The following is a 20678-nucleotide window of genomic DNA, read 5'->3' on the forward strand; positions in this document are numbered from 1 at the left end:
GAGTATCTGACGGACATTTCCTTAAAAGAGAATAAAGTCAGCCAGTCACTTCAAAAAAAACTAACAGGATCTGTTGCCAATAACCAAATTCGAGCTTTCAGGTAAAACTGAGAATTTTGGCAAACTTATTTACCACCATGAGCTTTGACAGTTTCCCAATGCTTATGGATGAAAGAGGCATTCAAAGTGCAAGAGAGACGAATGGATTTTAATGTAACAGAGTACAAAAAATTTACTGACATGATTTCGGATTCCACATTTCAACTAGCCTTTAAAAAACTACCACTTGGGGCCAGCCACATAGCGTAGTGGTTAAGCTTGGTGCACTCCACTTTGGTGGCCCAGGTTCGCTGGTTCGGATCCTGGGCACAGACCTACACCACTTGTCAGCCACGCTGTGGCGGTGACCCACATATAAAGTGGAGGAAGAATGGCACAGATGTTAGCTCAGGGCTAATCTTACTCAGCAAAAAAACAAATAAAACAAAAACTACCACCTGTGGGGGGCTGGCCCCATGGCTGAGTGGTTGAGTTTGTGTGCTCTGCTTCAGTGGCCCAGGGTTTCGCCAGTTCGGATCCTGGGCACAGACATGGCATCGCTGACCCAGGCCATGCTGAGGTGGCGTCTCACATAGCACAGCTAGAAGGACCTATGACTAGAGTATACAACTATGTACTGGCGGGCTTTGGGGAAAAGAAAAAAGAAAAAAAAGACTGGCAGTAGATGTTAGCTTAGGTGCAAATCTTAAAAAAACAAACAAACAACAACAAAAAAAAAACTACCACTTGTGGAGTTTTGGTGTAGGAACAAAAAACATCCACAATTATCTAAAAGACTATTAAAACATTCTTTTTCCTTTCTAACTATCTGTGTGAAGCTAGATTTCCTTCAAACACTTCAATCAAAACAATGTATCACAATAGATTGAACACAGTAGTTTTGAGTATCCAGCTGTCTATTAGGCCAAATATTAAAGAAATTTACAAAAATGTAAAACAATTCCACCTTGCTGATTTTTATTTTAGTTTCAGAAGAGCTGTTTTTTTAAATCTTAACTTGTAATTGGTTTATTATAGTTTTTCATTTAAAAATAATTTTAAAACATTATTCAGTTGGTGGCTAATGAAGCATATCAATAAATGGAAATAACAAAAGCTCTTTAGGGGTTCTCAGTTTTTAAAGTGTCAAAGGGTCAAAACCATAAAGTTTGAGAACTATTAGAATAGGATTTAAAGCCAACAATCTCCCATTAGCCTCTCCCCTCCTCAATCAGTTCCCTTGTGCAGAGATACTCACTCTTTCTGGTGAATAACCTTCCAGACCTTTTCCTATGTTTTATAAAATGTCAGACATGTACACATGAAAGGTTTTGTTTTTTTTAAAAGAGCAATTCCATAACTTACTTTTCAATTTGCTCTTCCCAGGTCAGCTCATATAAATCTTTATCATTCTTTATAACTCTTGGAAAAAATTTACCACAGTATAATTTGTTAGAATATGGTACATTTTCTTTGGATGGACATTTATTTCCAACTTTCTATTAAACAATACTGCAAAGAAAAAAATGTCTTTTTGCCAAGTATTTCTTTATAAGAGAACACTACAAGTGAAACTGCTAACATGGAGAAAGACATTTAACGTGCCTAGAATTTAGAAATTGTATAACATTACTTCAAAGTGCTTTTAAGAAAAAGCAGAAAGAAGAGAAGGGGTTCTAGGTATCTCCCCCCTTTTCAAAAATCTACCTTCTAAAGCTCGAAACTGGGTAACCGCAAAATGTCCCAGACAGTCAAATTAAGGCGGGGTCCTCTTTGCTTGGAAAGTAGACAGTGGTGAAGTTCCAGGTTATCTGTATAGTACAGTAGCCGCCCCCATCCACGGGGATTACATCCCAAGACTCACTGGATGTCTGAAACCATAGAGAGTACCGAACCCTATATATACCATATTTTTTCCTATAGATACATAGCTATGAGAAAGTTTAATTTATAGACAAGGCACAGTAAGAGATTAACAATAACTTCTCTTTGGCATAACCAAATTGCCAGCATCACCACTTTTGCATCTTGGGGCCATTAAGTAAAATAACGTTGACTTGCATAATAACACAAGCACTGATGTACTGCAACAGTAGATCCAATAACCAAGACAGCTACTAAGTGACTAATGGGCAGATAGTATGGATACAGAGTGGGTACGCTGGACAAAGGGATGATTCACGTCCTGGGCAGGAGGGAACAGGACAGTGCAAGATTTCATCATGCTACTCAGAACAGCACACAATTCAAAGCTTAGGAATCATTTATTTCTGGAATTTTTCATTTAATATTTTTGGACCACAGTTGACTATGGCTAACTGAAACCGTGGAAAGCAAAACTATGGATAAGGAGCAACTACTGTGCCTATAAAAATGTAATGAGTGATATAATAAAACTTAAAAGTTTATCTGCATGCGTTATGGACTCCTACCCAGAGAACTTTTTACCAAGTCTTGCCTGGTGATTTGGAGCTCTTTTACAACATTGTTGATTAAAACTATGCTTGCAGACTGCATTAAACCATGAGGACTGGGTTGTTTTCCTTCATATTTGGTTGAAGGGTATTCATATTTTAAGTTCTAAGAGATACTGCCAAATAACATGCCAAGAAATCTCTAGCTGTGTGAGTGCCCATTCCTCCACACTCTTGCCAACACAGATATTATCAATCTTGTTCATTTTTTGCAACCTGATAGGCAAAAAACTCATTTCAACTGGCATTTCCCTAATAACTAGTAAGATAGGGTCTCTTTTCCTAAGTAGATTGGCTTTTCAGATATCCCCCTCCGAAATCCCACTTCTTATCCTTTGTACATTTTTGAACATTGTTGTCCACCTCTTAACTCTTAACAGGAGTTCTTTATCTCTTAGTTTTGTTTTTGTTTTTTACAGTATGATCTCTAAGACAATTTCACAACCTACACATTAGACATAAAGTACAAATTCTTAATTCACAACATGCAACTCATTCTACAAAGAAATGTGAAACATTTCTACATATTAGTACATGAGACACAAACCACAGGATTATGCAGGAATAGATATACTCATCTCTTATTTTCAATCGCCACATATAAATACACAAGCTTATTAATATGAGACAATACCACTTAGGCGTCAGATACTTCAAGAAGTCCTTTACGAACATGACCATATAATTTCCAACAACATTACACAATAATAGCTTTTATTGCTCCTATTTATAGATAAACTGAAAGGCTCTGAGAATTTGTTAGCCCAGGATCTCAAAACTGAGCAAGGATTCTAACTGAGGTCTGTATGATTCCAAGCAAGATGCCACCGGCCCTCCCCACCACTGTGCTGTACTACCATCCCTAATTTTGCTCATGTAATAGTGTGTGCACATAGAAGTTCTACCTCATTCTTCTCCAAAGGTTTATTACATCATTTGAGATGCATTAATGAAAATCAAATAACACCAGGGACTTTAATCATTACCACTGATGGTTGTCTTGTCATAGCTGACCTTAACAAGATAATACAGGTTCAGTCAGCCTTACTACAGGGTTCCTAGTAGGACCATGATTTACCCTAATTACCCTGTCAGAGGATATCCTAAGAACAGCTGTGAATGCCGTGGGATGTTTTGGGGCACAACCATCCCCATGAAGCACTTAAGAAGTAAAAGCAGTTCAACATTATCTCTGGTGAGCCGATCCCAAAACTAACCTAGGCATCAAATCTTGCATGATAATCCCAAATAACCATCTGCTAAATGGCATTAACTAAACTGACAGAGCCCCTAAAGTTAAACACGTGAAGAATGAGAATAATAGAGTCACTCCTCAAGCACAGGCTGCTCTTGCCACCCCTCTAGGTTCAGCCTCAACCATCATCCTGCCTCACACATGAGCCTCTCTAATCCCAAACAGCTTGTAGATCCCCCGCACACACCAGGATACTTCACACTTACATGCCTTGGCTCCTGCTGTCCCTTCTGCCTTTTCCATCCCCATTGTACATGGTTAGCTTCCATTTGCTTTCACATCTCTCTCTGAACTTATCCTTGGCTGGCCTTAGCAACACCCAGCTAAGCCTAATGCCCCTCCTGGGTTTCCGGGGCATACCATATATCCCCCATGACATATTTACAACTTCTCTTCACTTGCAGAAATATTAATCCACCTTTAGGATCACTGCCACAGTGAGCCACTGTTAGTATTGAAGATAAAATTATCACCCAGGGATGGAGACAGAACAAAGTGAAAGCCACTATACTCCATGTACTTTTCTTCAGCACAAGTATCTTATCCTCCTCTCTAGTCCCTAAAACCCAGCACGGAACTGACTACGAGCATTAGTGCTCAATCTATGCTTTTTAAACTAAATATTTATAAGCCACAGGGAACAAAATCAAAAAATGCAGAAATAGGTAAACACAAAAAATATGGAAATTAAACTTTTCAGCCACACTTCTCTCTCCAAAGAAAAGCAAGAGCTTCTCCATTTTTCGCAAGAACAACTGGCTTTTTAAAAAAGAGGTACTTGGGGATCACCAGAGAGAAATCAACCACTTTTCAAACAGTTTGAACATCATCACAGGTTTTTAAATTAAGCTCTCCAATCATCATCTGCCCGGCTAGCATAGCAAGCTGGGGTATCACTTGTTTTGGAAATTAATTTTTAATCAAATTTCTCCTCAAAATACGATTTACTAAAGTTCCCACTGCAAGAAAATGTTAGTTTCTGAGATCCAAAACTCAAAGTGCTGAGCATGGGAGAACATAAGCCCTAGGTATTCCGGCTATCAGTTACTAGCACTTAATTTTTATAGCTTTTGACAATTTTTACATACAAGGGGCACAAATGAATAGGAACCTAGGCTTGTCAGAGTTAGTGCAACATCCACATTAGAGAGAAAAATGCTGTTCCTAGAATGATATGGCCCTCCATGCTTGAAAAGAGTTTTTAATCAAACTGTCTCATTACACACTTCATTGAAAAAAAGCTCTTAGTTGTCAAATTATGACTAACCATGCCAATATAAGTAAACAGTGTTTTTGGCAGAGCACTTTCAAATTTAAATATGCATGTCTTTTGACATAGCAATTACTAGTCTAAGAATTTACCTTATAAAAATATCCAACAAGAGTCCTATGACATACATATAAATATGCTCAACTGAAATTACTACAAAAAGAACGGTTAAATTGGTGCAAGCTAGGTTGAACAATACAATTGTTAGTTTCAAAAGAATGAACTATTTCAGGGCTGGCCCCCGTGGCCAAGTGGTTAAGTTCTCGCCCTGCGCTTCAGCAACCCAGGGTTTCACTGGTTCCGATCCTGGGCGCAGACCTACCACTGCTCATCAAGCCATGCTGAGGTGGCGTCCCACATGCCACAACTAGAAGAACTCACAACTAAAATATACAACTCTGTACTGCAGGGCTTTGGGGAGAAGGAGGAAAAACAAAAATCTTTCAAAAACACAAGTACTAATATGAGAATAAAGTCACTTGGCTTAAAAAAAATGAACTATTTCTACCTACACTGAAGATTCTTCAGAATACATTATTAAGTAAAAGCACAACATAAACAATATGATTTGATTATTAAATTAAAAAAGTGTTTGTGGATATGCAAAGAGAAATTTCTGGAAAATAATCTACCAACTTACCAGCTGTAAGACCTGAGAAATACACAGGGAAAGAGAGGATTAAAAAGCAAGTATTTTCACATTTTATTTCATGTATTTTGAATTAATACAAATGTATACATATTTAAATTTCATCAAGCTGTTTACTTAGTATTTATATACTCTATTGTATCTAGATTATAGATACCTTAATGTAAAAAACATAATATATGCTCAATGAAAACAAAAACAAAAAGAAACCACCTAGATTTCTACTTATGGGTCCACATTCCAAAACAGAACAAAGATTTCCCATATTTCTGTTATCACCACCAAATATAACCTACACTCAGCCTTTGCATTTGAATCGCAACGGGAAAACACATCAGGTGCACTGGAATGACTACTGGGTGATACTGTACTGATGCTTTACATTCATTGTCCCCAGGATCCTATGAGGCATCGTTTCCATTCTTCAATTTCCTCATTCTTAAACAACATCGTGCATTTAGAAAGTGGAGTTTGGATTCAAACTCACATGTAAGACCTCATATCCCACATCCTTCTAGCTATATTCTTCAGTTCAACAAGGGCACATCAGGTAAGCATCAGGGCTCCTAATCAAGAGGTTTCAGCACAGCTTCTCCCTCCTACTCTCTCCTAATCCTTAACAATATTCCAACTTTAAGAGACTTCCTGGGGCCGCCCGCTGGCGCAGCGGTTAAGTCCGCACATTCCGCTTCTTGGCAGCCTGGGGTTTGCCGGTTTGGATCCTGGGTGTGGACATGGCACCGCTTGGCAAAAGCCATGCTGTGGCAGGTGTCCCACGAATAAAGTAGAGGAAGATGGGCACAGATGTTAGCTCAAGGACAGTCTTCCTCAGCAAAAAGAGGAGGATTGGCAGTAGTTAGCTCAGGGCTAATCTTCCTCAAAAAAAAAAAAAGAGAGAGAGAGAGAGAGACTTCCTTCCACAAGCCAGGATCCTACTAAACTTGGTAACAAGCTGGGACAACCAGGCACCATGGACTCCACTCCAGACACTTCTACCTCTTTTGCAATCTAAAACACATCCCATGAGACACAATCACCTGCCTGAGATAAAGCCATGGATGGCATCTACCTCCTCATGCCCTCTGTTCTACCCTCATCTCTCCGCAGTCCCGCTCCAACTCTTCTGCAATTCATTTATATTAAGATGAAGATGCTAAAAAATATCTTAAAGGAAAAAGTAATCTCATTTTCTATCTTTAAACAGGATGTCCGCATATTTTCACTCTACAGTAAGCCCCAGATTCCAGACTACCTGTACCTATCTTTTTCCTACAGGAAGACAATAAATCAATCCTTCAAAGAAGCCAAACAAGATTTCTTTTTTCTTCAGAGAAAGCAAGAAACAGGACATCTCTGCTCCAACTTGCCACTGCAAACATGATCGGGCAGCTGTGTAAGCTACTTTGAGGATTTGACAACTTAAATGGGAAGAATGAAGGCAGGGCAGAGTCACAGGACCTGGAGATGGGTTCCAGTAATCACCTGCAGTGCCAGGGGCAAGTCACTTCTCCTCCCGGGATTGATGGAGAATCCTCTGGTAAAGCAACTAATACCACTAAACAAATCTGTTGTGCTCCCTCATTTTATTAGTTCTCCTTCCTTAAAATAGTAGATGTTTAACACGTTCTGAAAGTAGTACTCTATCGATCAAAGGACTTGCACAGACAACGAAAGTCTTAAAAAGTTATTCAGCCCAAGTCATCTGTCTCAAAATCATTTGATCCTTGGGGCCGGCTCCGTGGCCGAGTGGTTAAGTTCACGCACTCCACTGCGGTGGCCCAGGGTTCGGATCCTGGGCACGGACATGGCACCGCTCGTCAGGCCACGTTGAGGCGGCGTCCCACATTCCACAACTAGAAGGACATGCAACTCAGATATACAACCGTGTACAGGCGGGGTTTGGGGAGATAAAGCAGGAAAAAAAAAAAAAGACTGGCAACAGTTGTTAGCCCAGGTGCCAATCTTTAAAAAAAAAAAAAAAAAATCAATTGATCCAAACACATCACCTAGTTTTGGTGACAACTGTGACCAAAGACAGGATTCATAATCTGAGGAGGAGGATACTTTACCAATGACCAGATTTTTAAATATACAAAAATGAAGGAATTTAGGGTACTTACAGAGGCTTTTTTTTTTAATGATTTCTTTTCTTTTCTTTTATTCTTTATTTTTTTTTGAGGAAGATTAGCCCTGAGCTAACTGCTGCCAATCCACCTCTTTTTTTTGCTGAGGAAGACTAGCCCTGAGCTAACATCCATGCCCATCTTCATCTGCTTTATATGTGGGACGCCTGCCACAGCATGGCCCACCAAGCAGTGCAATGTCCGCACCTTGGATCCGAACCGGTGAACCCCGGGCCACCAAGCGGAACATGCGCACTTAACTGCTGTGTCACCAGCCAGTTTCTTGTTTCTTGTATCTCTTATAGCTAAAATTTTATAAATAAAATAGAAAGAATGCTTTATATATTCTGGCATCCTAAAAGAACAAAGTGATTAAAGTATTTTAAACCTAGCCCATGATATTTGTAAATGTTTTGGCCAATAGTCTCAACCTTTGCTTGTCAAATCAAGAAATATTTAGACAACCACATAGAAGCCCTGAACTTCATCTACACTGTTTCGGAAGCTAAGATGGCTTCAGAGGACTTTCCAAATGTATATTAATAAAAAGCAGAATGGGTTGTCCATAAGAAAGTGAGTTTATAGTCACCAGAAGTGTTGAAACAGATGCCAGAGAGTAGATCAACTGTCACAAACAAGTCTTGTCCATTGGGCAAGAGAATCTACTACACTTAGGAGACTCTTCCATCTCTAGCAGGTTATAAATAGAACATGCTCATAGATGTTTCTGGAAAATAAGAAAATGAATTAGGATCCCAATAAATTCTGGAAGAAAAGCTATATTCCAGGTTGCTCGAAAATTTGTAAACCACTTTCCATCTATTTACAGCAGAGCCAGAAGGCTGAGACTTAACACCACCCCCACTGACTTATTCATCCTTCTAAATCACAAACTCTCAGTGGTATTCTACACAGCTGATTACACCTTCCTTCTCCACAGGCTTTCTTCACTCATCTCCCAGAGACAGTTCATCCTGCTTGCTTTCCTTTACCTCACTGGCCTCCCTCTCTCTCCTTTGCTGGTCCCTCCTTCCTCCTACAGCCCCAGGCTCAGTTCCTTGGTGATCTTCTCCCATTCCATGATTTCTAACACCACAAGCTAATGAAGCCTCTTATTTTTCACATCCACTTCTTACCTTCCCCTGAGCTCCAGATTGACATATCCAACTACATAGTCAACCTCTTCATTTCAATTTCTAATTTCTAATAAGTATTAGAGACATAATATGCCAAAAGTAAAGCTCCTGATTTCCACCCAAAATCTGTTCTTCCCCTAGTACTCTCCATTTTGATAAATGGCATCACCTTCCACCTAGTTTTTCTGGCCAAAAAATTTTCTTGTCATTCTTTGCTCTTTTCATAGCCCTCATCTAAGCCATCAGCAAGTCTTACTGGCTGTTCCTTAGAAATATTGAGACTGAACACTACTCATCACCTCCAAAGCTAATACCATCGTCTCCTGCCAGGATATTACAGTAGGGATCAGCTGCCCATTTCTAGTACTAAATGCGATTTTCAGATATTTTATGTTCCAAGTATTTTGAAGTTGCTATTCCTCCCCTCCTCCACTTTGTGGAAGATCTACAAAGATGGTCACCATCAATTCTTCCCCTCTGTTCATGCATGTCACTCTACCATTAAGAGATACAGTCTATCTTCTGGAGAAAGACGATTACCGTATGATTTCACTCATATGTGGAAGATAAACATACACACACATAAATACAGAGAACAGATTGGGGGTTACCAGAGGGGAAGGGGGTGAGTGGAGGGCAAAGAAGGTAAAGGGGTACATGTGTACAGTGACAGATGGCAACTTTGGGTGGTGAACACGATGCAGTCGATACAGAAGTTGAAATATAACGTTATAAACCAACCTTACCTCAATAAAAAATAATAATAATAGAAAGAGATACAGTCTATTTCCATACCCCCTTTGAATCTGTGCTGGTCTTATGACTTGCCTTGATGAACAAAATGGGATTAGAAGTAGTACCGTGCCAGTTCTGGACCTAGCCTTTAAGAGGCCTAGCAGCTTCAGCTTTCACTTGGGGCAGCCAGCCAGGGGCCACTACTGAGTGATAAGACACCACGCAGAGAAAGTTCACATGGACAAGCACCAAGAGGCCAGTCATGTGAGTGAAGCTTTCTTGGACCTTTTAGGCAAGCTTAGAAAATGACTCAAAACAACACCATGTGGAACAAAACCAGCCACCTAGCAGACCTACAGAATCATGAGGAGGAATAAATTGTTGTTTTGAGGCACTAGTTTCTGGGGTGGCTTGTTAAGCAGCAGTAAATAACTGAAACACCGTGATCACAACGGAATCAACTTCTTAAACAACTAAGTGACAATGCCAGATATGCTAAGGACTTAGGTCGCTTTCAGCTTCTAGTTCCACTGGATTCCTCAAAGAATACTTCTCTAATAATTTCAAACTATTTCCTAGTCAAGTTAAATGGTCTCAGGATAATTCTCTAAAACGCATAATTTATGGACTATATATTCCTCGTCAGGGCAACAAAATCTGTGTACTATATTAATATCTATAACTGTGTTTATTTACCAATACTGAACATTTGCCAAACAGCTATTTCAGACCATAATAAATTACACCCTCAATTTTAATAGAGCACTGAAAACTATGTTTGCCACCTGGTTTCAAGCAAAACCCTAGCAGTTCAAGCCAACTTTTAAACATCAGATTTATGGGGCAGAGATCCTAACAAAAAATGCCAGTCCCATCCCTCCGTCACTGCTCCCATACTGCCACCTCCTGTCTTATGACTCTGGAAGCTTGAATCAGAGGCAACAGTTGATAAAGGAAACTTGGCTAAGAATAGCACAGCCTCTCTCCTTCCTCCTAGACCAAATCAAGCACCAGAGTTACTGCCTGGATAATTCATACCTTTCAAAAATTAGTTACTGCTAGAAAAGGTGCTGTCTGAACGCCACTAAGGACAATTGCAATGGAGTTGCTTCAAATGGTTATCAAGGTGACTCAGCAGCTTTACTTTAACACAAAATCCCACACCTATGACAACATATGAACTGCAGTGGTATGGTTCACGAAAGGATTTCGAATTATGGCAAAGATCATTTCCCTCTTGCTGACTGCGCGAAAGAGGTGCAGATGCAAAAGCAAGCGAGCCAGCATACTCAGAAAAGAAGTACAAGTCAAGTTCCTTAGGGGGAAACCCCAGATCTCTAATTCCAAAAGACACTTTCAAGCCTTAGCTGATAATTCATTTATTTCAAGTAGAATGGCAAAAAATCAGAACAAAAATGCCTCTTGTTAGTTTATTATAATGGCATTTGGCATGCACAGAGAACGTAAGTGATCACACAAATCAAAAGGAAAGCCAGAAACAGAAGCCAAGATTCTCAATTCCTGCTGGCTCCAGGCACGTCATGTTTCCATAAAGTCTTCCTTGACACTGTGGACAGCCACACAGAAGCTACTTCACAATATTTGTTTATTTTATTTTTAATTCTAATAAGGCCAAAGTAAGAAATCTTTTAAATTCTCTCAAACTGTATTGAGAAAACAATATGAAATCAAGAAAAATCTCGTTGGCCACAACCACTTAAGTGGTCATGCATTACTGATCTTAAACTGAGCTCTCCAAAGACAGCCCTGCATATGGCTCATCAGCCAGGAGTTTCCTAACATTCACAACCTCCAGTCTTGGCATGTGTGCGAAATCTTCCTAATTTACAAGATTCCCCTGTAGCACACAGATAAGCAAGCAGCAGCACAGCTATTCATATCTATCTTTTAATGTTCAGTATTAAAAACAGCTTTTGTGGGGCCAGCCCAGGGCTGCAGAAGTTCACACATTCCGCTTTGGCAGCCTGGGGTTTGCAGGTTCGGATCCTGGGTGTGGACATGGCACTGCTTGGCACGCCATGCTGTGATAGGCGTCCCACATATAAAGTGGAGGAAGATGGGCACGGATGTTAGCTCAGGGCTACTCTTTTTCAAAAAAAAATATTATTAAAAAAAAAACAGCTTTTGTAGTCCTGAGACAAGACAGTCATATACCCTGGCTAACGGGCACATTGCTGGTCATGGAACCATCCTAGTCTATTCTTACCAGCTATTAAAATGCAGCATTAGCTTTTAAATAGTAATTTAAAGTAAGATACACTTAAAACTCTAACTTCTATACATGCTCTGTCTATCCAATTTACATGTTAAACCCAGGATTCTAATACAGAAATAAGCTGTTCACTTAATTTTCTTTTTTTAAGGAAACAAAAAACTAAGACTTTTTGAGCTTAGGCACCACAGTCTGCTCTTCCTGGAAAAATATTAACTATAATATCCTATTTTTTCTCCTTTATTTGAATATATTTTGGGCTACATATAATCCTAATCAACGCTAACAGCCAAATCATGAGGAAGGTGTCACCTATAAAAAACTGAAAATAGGAAAAATTTTCATAATTTAAGAAAGTAATGGCAAATGAACTAAAACCACCATGCTCTCAGTTCCCCAGTGTCAGCGACCTTGCCTTCCCGTTCCCTCTCCCAGGCCCAGGAGCCCACAACATAACAAAAAAGGAAATCAGTGCTATTTCCACAATCACAGAGGGGCACATACAAGGTCCAACCAAGCTCAGGTACAGTCTTCCAAAATCACAACAATTTTCACACCCACCCTTACCCCCAGGTGTGGGGGGGTGGGGGGGGCGGGTGGTTTAAGCTTATACCTCAGAGTGAAGCCAAGTCTTCATGTGCTGTATCTTTTATATTTGGAACAGAAAGTGCAACACTATCACAGATATTCCACACAATCCTCTCTTCGTTCAGGACACAGGAGACCTCAAGTTCTGTGGAATATTGCTATAATCTTCCCCAACTGAGGGGTATCTGAATGCAGAAAAGCAACATTCCTTCCACATTCCCTTGAGACTTCGGTAATCAGGAGCTAAGCTTGGTCTGAACCAAACTCAGCAAGGCCCCTTCCTGAAAGAGTCCCCCGCCCAGCTCTGCTCCCAGAGATGGCCCAGCCTGCCAAGCATCAAATCTCCTTCTGGGCCTGCTCCCCTGTTTAGTCGCTACAAGCCCATTCATCCATCTCAGAGTGCTGCCATAAGCATTCTTCAGCACCAGGCTCCCAACATGCCTTGCACAGCAGGTATAAAGGTCATGCTGCATATGTGGGTGTGCCTGTCAGATGCCCACATGATGATGGGAAGGAATGCAATGACTGCTAAGCACAAAGAACTCCACCCAAGTCCAGCAGCCTCACTTGGCAAGGACTGGTCTGCGGCATTCAACTCACTGTCAACAGTACCACTTCTTGACCTTCCTATAGGTGCTGGGCAGGTGGATCACCAGGGTGCCTTCTCTGCGCTCTCCCAAAACCTATTCAGACAATGGAACAGTCCAGATAAGGGAAACTGCATCACAGCTCCAAAGTCCAGTTAAAATAAAATTGTAGATTTCCAGCAAATTTTCCTGGGCAGAGAGAGAAAACTCTACTTTTGTTTTTAGCTGTTCAATACAAGTAAAGGACTTGACTGCCTTCTGAATTAGGAAAAAGTTGTCTCCAATGTACTCATTCCTGTCTACTTTAGTAGTAAAATAGTATCATTTAAAATCCTGAGCCTTGGGGCCAACCGTGGTTAAGTTCACACACTCCACTTCCAGGGCCCACAATTCCAGGGTTTGGACCCCTGGTGCAGACCTGCAGACCACTCATCAAGCCATGCTATGGTGGCATCCCACATACAAAATAGACGAAGATTGGCATGGATGTTAGCTCAGGAACAATCTTCTCAAGCAAAAAGAGGGAGTTTGGCAACAGATGTTAGTTCAAGGCCAATCTTCCTCCCCAAAAAAAACAAAACAAAAAACAAAACAATCCCTGAGTATTTAATCCTAGTGAAAATCAGCTAGAAAATTTAACCTACACTCTTCATAAACTGAAGAAGCTTCCACTGATAATACCTGCTGACACCGGTAACATTTTACCTTATGTGCTTTCCTAAAGAGGAAATCTTGTTCCTTATAAAGTAACAAGTAACTAAGTACGTTTTTAGGTTGGGCAAAAGCCTTTAAGAATAAAACAGGCAGTCATTACCAGATAATGTCTTTAAATTACCTACACATGGGGAGAAATTCACACCAGGTTGCAAAGGAAAATCAGGAGAGTAAGGCAAAGTAACCTGCATTTACATGCAGGTCAATGAATTGTTCAAGAAATTTAATGTTTACATTTAGGAACTTTCCAGTGTTAAAATGCAAGTCCTTCAACACAACCATTTGCTTGTATTTTTTTATTTAACACCTGAAGAAAATGAAGACACGCTGGTTAAACATGAAACCAATTAAAATTTGCAGACTGTGCTTACATCTTTCCTCCAGGTAAACAATTCAGACTATGCCCCTAAACTTTTTAAAGAGAAATGACTTCTTCCTCACTTTTTCAATTCCTATTAACCTGAGATCAATTTAGATACTTTTCAGTACACATTCTATTATTTTTGAAGCTTTTAAAAAAGAATTCCAGGGGCTGGCCCCGTGGCCAAGTGGTTAAGTTCGCACGCTCCGCTGCAGGCGGCCCAGTGTTTCATTGGTTCAAATCCTGGGCGCAGACATGGCACTGCTCATCAAACCACGCTGAGGCGGTGTCCCACATGCCACAACTAGAAGGACCCACAACGAAGAATATACAACTATGTACCGGGGGGCTTTGGGGAGAAAAAGGAAAAAAATAAAATCTTAAAAAAAAAAAAAAAAGAATTCCATTCTACTATATGAAATAACTTCACCCCTACGAAAATTCCCAACTAGAACTAAACCTATCTGGTCCCACAAATCCCTTTCCAACTATCCTAATGAAAAGTTCCCGAAGAAGAGAAATCCACAAAAATCCAAACCAGCTTGCCAACAAAAACATGATTTGTGAAAATGTTTTACCTGGAAGAGAGCTCAATCTCGAAACAGGCATACGATGACATTTTGTGTAGCCATCTCTCTCTGCACAGCACACCCCTCCTGCCCTCCAGCACACACACTCTGGCCAATAGCTAACCAAACACACGCAGCCTTAGTTTAAATTAACTTCCAGCTTATTGCTCGGCCCAGGCTGGGAGTGGGGGATGGGAGGGGGAAAGACAGAAACCTAACCCCACCTTGCAAAACCTAGAAAGGTGCAGGCCAAGCCCAGCAGCACTGAGGGAGCAGCGCCTTTCCCGTCAGAGCGGCAGAGGCTGATCTGGCCTGCTCTTGAGACATTTCTCCAAAATACTCCAGGGGTTCAAACACTGTCCAAACGTTCTGTAAAGTGACACACTACACATGCTCTCCAAAAACTGCAATCCCCTTAAGTGGCACAAATCTTCAGCCTTCACGATCTCGTGGTGGTTATTTGTAACCAAAAATACTTTCGGGAGGGTAGGGGGGAGCAGGAGACCAAGGTGGGTTTGCAGAAACCTGTACAAACTCTGGGGTGACTAAAAGGCGCTTCTGGGAGAAGCCCAGGCGCTCCCTCACGTGCTCCAGTCCCGGCTGGCGGGCTAGCAGGGGAAAGGCAAATTCCTCTCCTCTCAGATGCGCGGGCCGCCTCCCAGGCCTCTCAGACTCATAGCCGCCAACTCACTCGGACCCGAGAAGGCAAGCCACGCCGCACCCGCGCGTGTCCGCAGCTGCTTTGGCCTATCCCGTACTTACAGGAGGGGAGGGGGGTCAGCCATTGCTTCCAGATTCCCAAAAACTGCCCGCTGAGACCGTGATTTCCTGTGTAGCAACTTGACCTACTCTGCCGGATAACGTTTAGCTGTGAGAGCTTCCTTGAGAGACTTTCATACCACTAACAACAATCTGGTGGCAGGGGCCACAGACAAGCCTTCTATGTCTTTGCAGCATTACCAAGACACACATATATACACACACCTGCCATAAACTTAAGTACACGAAAAAAAAAAAAAAAAAGACGAGAAACGCCAAGCCAGCCAGCAACCCAATAAGCGTAAGAGGAAAAGAAGTTGTTCTCAGCTGTGTTGCGTCTTTTCTCCCATGGGGTGAGAATAGAACCAATGAGAACATAATAAATAAGCTCACCTTTGCCTTTTTGGGACCGAGTGCTCAACTTCTATGAGTTTCCCGTGCAGTTCCACTTTACCTGCGGATACACAAGAGGTGGAAGGCGGTTGGCCGAGTTTAGTGGCTCTCCCGCCCTAAAGGACCCGCACAGCCTTAGCGGCGACACAAGCGGCCTCCTGAGACCCCAAAGGGCACCCGAACGCTGCTCGAGGCCGAGAGGGAAGCACAGCACCGCACGGGTGGGAAGCTGACCCCCTCGGGGCTGGGTATGTGCAACTTACAGATGCGTGGGGAGGGGGTCAATGGGCGGACCCACGCCTTGGTAACACTCTCCCCCAACCTGGGCCTCCTCCGCCCACCTCTAGGGGTCACCTACTTCCACGACACCCGCAGGAGGGACGCTGCCCCCCCGCCCACCTCCTTGGACTCTCCCCGCAGACAGACCCCGGGGAAGGGGCTACGTTGACTTTCTTCAGGTGGGGGCGCCCAGGCCCTTCTCCCTGTTCAGGCCGGCCGGGAAGAGAGAGGCGGGAATGGCTCGAGGACCGCAGGCTAGGCGCCCCGACACACCTAGCACCAACTACGCCCGAAAGGCACGGGCTCCCGGAGGGACCCGAGCGCAGCCTCCTGCAGGCGTTCCGCCCCAGCCCGCCGCTCGGCCACGCACGGGCCCCCGCCCCGGCCGCGCGCGCCCCGCCACCCTGGAGGCCGCAGCCTGAGGCCGGGGCGCGGAGAACGGCGGGCGGCCCTGCGCCGCAGCGGGGCTCCCTCCTCCGCGACCGCCGGCCGCCCTCCCGCCCCTCTCGCTCGTCGGACGCGGGGAGGCTGACCGAGGAGCCCCGGTCGCACTCGCCGCCTCCCGCCGGGTCGAGAGAAAGCGAGGGGCCGCCTGCGCGAGGCTCCGGCCCGCGGCGTCACTCCGCGGCGGGGTCGAGGGCGCTGCGCGTTCTCCCAGCGCCGGCGGCTGGGGCGGGAGGCCGGCAGCGAACCGCACGGCATCGATCACGAGCACAGGGAGGCAGGGAGACAGGGAGGAGGGAGGGGGAAGCCGGCGTCCGCGCTCGGCCCCCAAGGCCCGGCGCGCCAGAGCACCGAGCATTCGCCTGGGCCCAGGCGGGGCGCGGGGCGCGCGCCTCCCCCGGCCCCGCTCCCTCGGAGCCCGCGCCGGGGCTCTGACAGCGCGGCGGCCCTCAGCCCGCAGAGCCCCGGCGAGAGGCCGGGTCCGAGCCCACGCGCAGCAAAGCTCCGCGGACCCACGCGGTGCGCGCCCGGGCCTCGCCCCCTCTCCTCGCCCGCACCCGCTCGCGCCTGGGCCTGGGGCCCGGCGTGGACGCCCCGGCGGCAGCAGCGGGCCTGGCTCCGGGCCCCCGAGCCTGGCAGGCCCGGGCGGCGCAGGGCTGGGGCAGGCGCCCGGCGGGGCCAGGCCGGGGCCCACCTGAAAGCGCCTCGATGGCCTTGAGGGCCCAGCTCTCGTCCGGACAGTCCACGAACGCGTAGCCGGTCTTCACCAGGAAGGGTCCCGACACGGGGATCTTGGCGTCCTTGAAGACAGTTTCCAGGTCCGAGGGGACGGCGTTCTCGCTGAGGTTTCCGAGATACAGTTTGTTCATTGTGAAGAGCGGTCGTTTAAAAAAATTAAGAGAAAAACGAAAAATTAAAACCACCCACAGTGATGGATGGATTCGGCGGGTTTTGTTCCCCTCGTCTTCTCGCCGTTAAAATACACAAACACAGTAAGAACCAGGACAGGAACGAGGAGCGAAAATCAGATCCGAGGGCTGTTGTTTTTCCTTTTCTAGATATTAAAAAAAAAAAAAGAAAAAGCCTTGCTGCAACCCAAACGCATCAACGAGTCTTCCTAACTCTGAGGAGGAGGCGGGATTAGCGAGAAAAAGGAGGAGAGGAGGAGGGGGAAACTACTTTTTGTCTCTTCCTCCCCAAGCCCGTCGGCACCGGCCAGCGGACTGTGAAAATATCACACTACGTGAGGGCAGGCGCCGCCCCCCCATAAAAAACCCCGAAGGGTGACTGGCAGGAGGGAGGGGAGGAGGGGAGGAGGGAGGAAGGCGCAGGAGGCGGAAAAAATCCGCTCCGAGTGTCCGGCTTTTTGAATAAGCCACGTGTTCAAACTACAAATCAACGTCTCACGTGAGGAATCCCAGCTCCTCAATTAGAGGGGGTTTCAGGGGAAAAAAAAGAGCTAGCGAGAGGAGGAAGAGGGGGAGGGGAAGGGAGATTGCGCTAGGGACCCTGAGAAGGGGAGGAGGAAGAGGGGGAAAAAATGCTAAAGGAGCGGCAGCCGGGGCGCGGAGCGGAGCGCGGCTCGGGGAGCTGATTGTCACAACAGAGTTTAGAAAGGGTTATCTGGTCCGGGCGGATCCTGAGGGGGAGGGGAGGAGGAGGGGAGGAATATTGATTTTTTTTTTAACGAGATAGGGATAGGGTGCTAACTAGGCAATTTCTCAGCTCTAGTTACTGGACTTTTAAATACGTATTCGATTTTTTTTAACAGGTAATTAACAAAACCAAGGAGTCGCAATTCCGAACTCGCCTTGTGGCTTTGATGACATTAGAAGTGTAACCTCGGCAAAGCCGCGAACACGTTTCGAGGGCTTGCAGGGGCGGAAACGCAGCAAGGGGGTGGGGTGGGGTGGGAGAGGCAGGCAGATGCGCCCCACCCTGTGCACCCTTCACGGGCCCGGGCACCGGGGAAGTGGGGCGGCCCCGAGCCCGGGCAGTGGGGGATGGGAGCCCGCGGCGTCCTGGGCGGGTGTCTGGGCGACACCTCCTCCGCCTCCGCCTGCGCTCGCGGTGGCTCTCGGCTTCGCGTTTGCCATTGGTTGCGCGATTCAGAAAAGGCTCTGGGATAAATGAGGCCGGGGGCGGGCTTGGCCACCGGTGGGGGAGGGGAGCGCAGGGGCGGAGGTTTCTGGCGTAGGGATGGGGGCGTCCCGGGCCTCGGAGGCCGGAGGAGAGAAGTCAGACTGGGAAAAGTCGGTATTTAAGCGGAAACCATTTCTTCCTGTAGTTTCCAGAGGAGGAGGAGTGGGGTAGGCTGGTACTTTTATTTAAAGAATTTTAGTTGGAGAACTTGGGACTCTTGAAACAGGAAGACTGCTCTGCGATACCCCTAGGTGGTATTCGCACTTGAAAAATTGTTCGAGTCTCTTTCTGCCTCTTTTCTGCCCACATTTGGCCGTGAGAACCATTCATAGTTTCCCCTGTACTGCATATAGCGAGGACAATGGTGGGTGTGGGGGGGAGGGTCTGGGCCCAGTGGAGCCTTCTGGGCCCACAAACTGTGGACTGGAGACAAGAAATACGGAAATGAAGGCAGTGCTGGGGTTCTTGTGGAAATCTCCAAGTGTCGTTTAATGCTTGTGTACTCCACTCAAAGGCTTCATTTGCACCAGCTACTTATGGTATATTTTTAACAGGCATTCCATGGAAAAGATATAAAATGCTTATTTTAAAAAAAGTGAATGAAATTCTATATAGCGTGGAAATATAAACAAGAATCTTTAATGACTTGGTACGCCTACTAGTAGAAAAATGTATTGTGTAATAGGAAAAATATGGTGATTTACACTGAAACATCTTCAGTAATTATGACAATTGTTACAGTGTTTTTACCTTTGTCAAACCCGCGTACGGCATTTTAAAGTGTATATTTTCCTATTAAAAGATGAATAGTAGATTATGTTTTAAATATGTGGGAATTATTGAATGATGTAAAGGGTGTATACAATGTTTCTTTTAAAAGGAACTTATTTTAGTATTTTGTGTTGAGGAACCGGAAGGTGTCAGATCATCCATTTTAAATGCAACTGTTCTTTCTTACAGGTTTTTCTTTCCTGCCAAGCAAATCCAACTTTTTAAACGTAAACTCACTTTCACAGTACTTTCATTCACATTTAATTTAGTGAAATGTTTTTATGACATGGTGGGGACAAATGTGTTCTTGTGTAATAATGTTTAGAATTGTATTATGAGCTCTGTCTTGAAAGAACATTTTGGTGGTGAAATCCCAAGTTTATGGTTAGGTTTAACTTCTAGAAAGAGCTTACTTATTTTTTCCTTTTTCATGTTTTTTGAAAGAGAACCTTGGTTCTAAGAAAGAAAAAAAATAGTATTCTTCCTTTATGACTTCTGTGGTATTCAAAATGTAAATATCAAAAATGATGAATTTATTTTCTTTGTACCTGTTGCATGTGATCAAAAGCTATTTGGAGAAATAGGCTTTTCATTCATTTAGTAATATTTGCTTCTCTAAATGCCTCTTTAAATTTTATAAACTAGTGATCATTTAACTTTTAGTAATTTTTCAAAAGAACCAATTTTATATTTTTGCTTGCTTCCAAAGTCAATTGAATGGTGCTTTCTGGATTGTTGACTATTTGGTTTTATTAAAACTGAGACCTAAGGAAATATCTACTTCTAAAACATGGGACAAATTGGGTTTTTTCCATAAATACTAGCCTATGCTTGTCTGTCACAGTCAAATCTAACAGCTGGAATTTAAAACAAGTGTGTGCTATTTTGATGAAATATGTTCCTGGGACTCTTGTGAACTTAATATGTGTATTATTGTAACAAACAAGATGCTCCATTTGGACCTTAAAAACATACACGAGTTATATAAGATCAGATATCAAAAAAGGAGGTGGATCCGGTCCACTCCCCTTCAAATCTTCCAAATATTTAAGGGACATGTATATACTCAATGGCTGAGTAAAAAAAAGCTTGGGTAATTGTTTTTTACTGACATTTCAAGTACAAAAATATCTTTGGTGGATTTTCAAGAATGAATA

The 20678-nt window shown here is 43.9% G+C and overlaps 1 protein-coding gene across 2 annotated transcripts in view; it reads right to left on the reverse strand.

The window, feature by feature from the left end:
• Nucleotides 1–17897, reverse strand: part of IGF2BP3 (insulin like growth factor 2 mRNA binding protein 3) — a 138576-nt gene extending 120679 nt beyond the window's left edge. Inside the window, exons 1-2 of one of the 2 annotated variants that reach the window (XM_023639361.2) lie at nucleotides 17303–17897; nucleotides 15886–15946 (exon numbers count right to left, since the gene is read on the reverse strand). In XM_023639361.2, the coding sequence (XP_023495129.1) occupies nucleotides 15886–15946; nucleotides 17303–17477 (236 nt within the window). In that variant the 5' untranslated portion in view covers nucleotides 17478–17897. Of the gene's footprint in view, nucleotides 1–15885; nucleotides 15947–16697; nucleotides 16893–17302 lie in introns of those variants that run through there. The other variant, XM_070264700.1, reaches the window with a different exon arrangement.
• Nucleotides 17898–20678: the final 2781 nt, after the last annotated feature.

The sequence above is a fragment of the Equus caballus genome, chromosome 4, assembly GCF_041296265.1.
Source record: "Equus caballus isolate H_3958 breed thoroughbred chromosome 4, TB-T2T, whole genome shotgun sequence".
Taxonomy (NCBI): domain Eukaryota; kingdom Metazoa; phylum Chordata; class Mammalia; order Perissodactyla; family Equidae; genus Equus; species Equus caballus.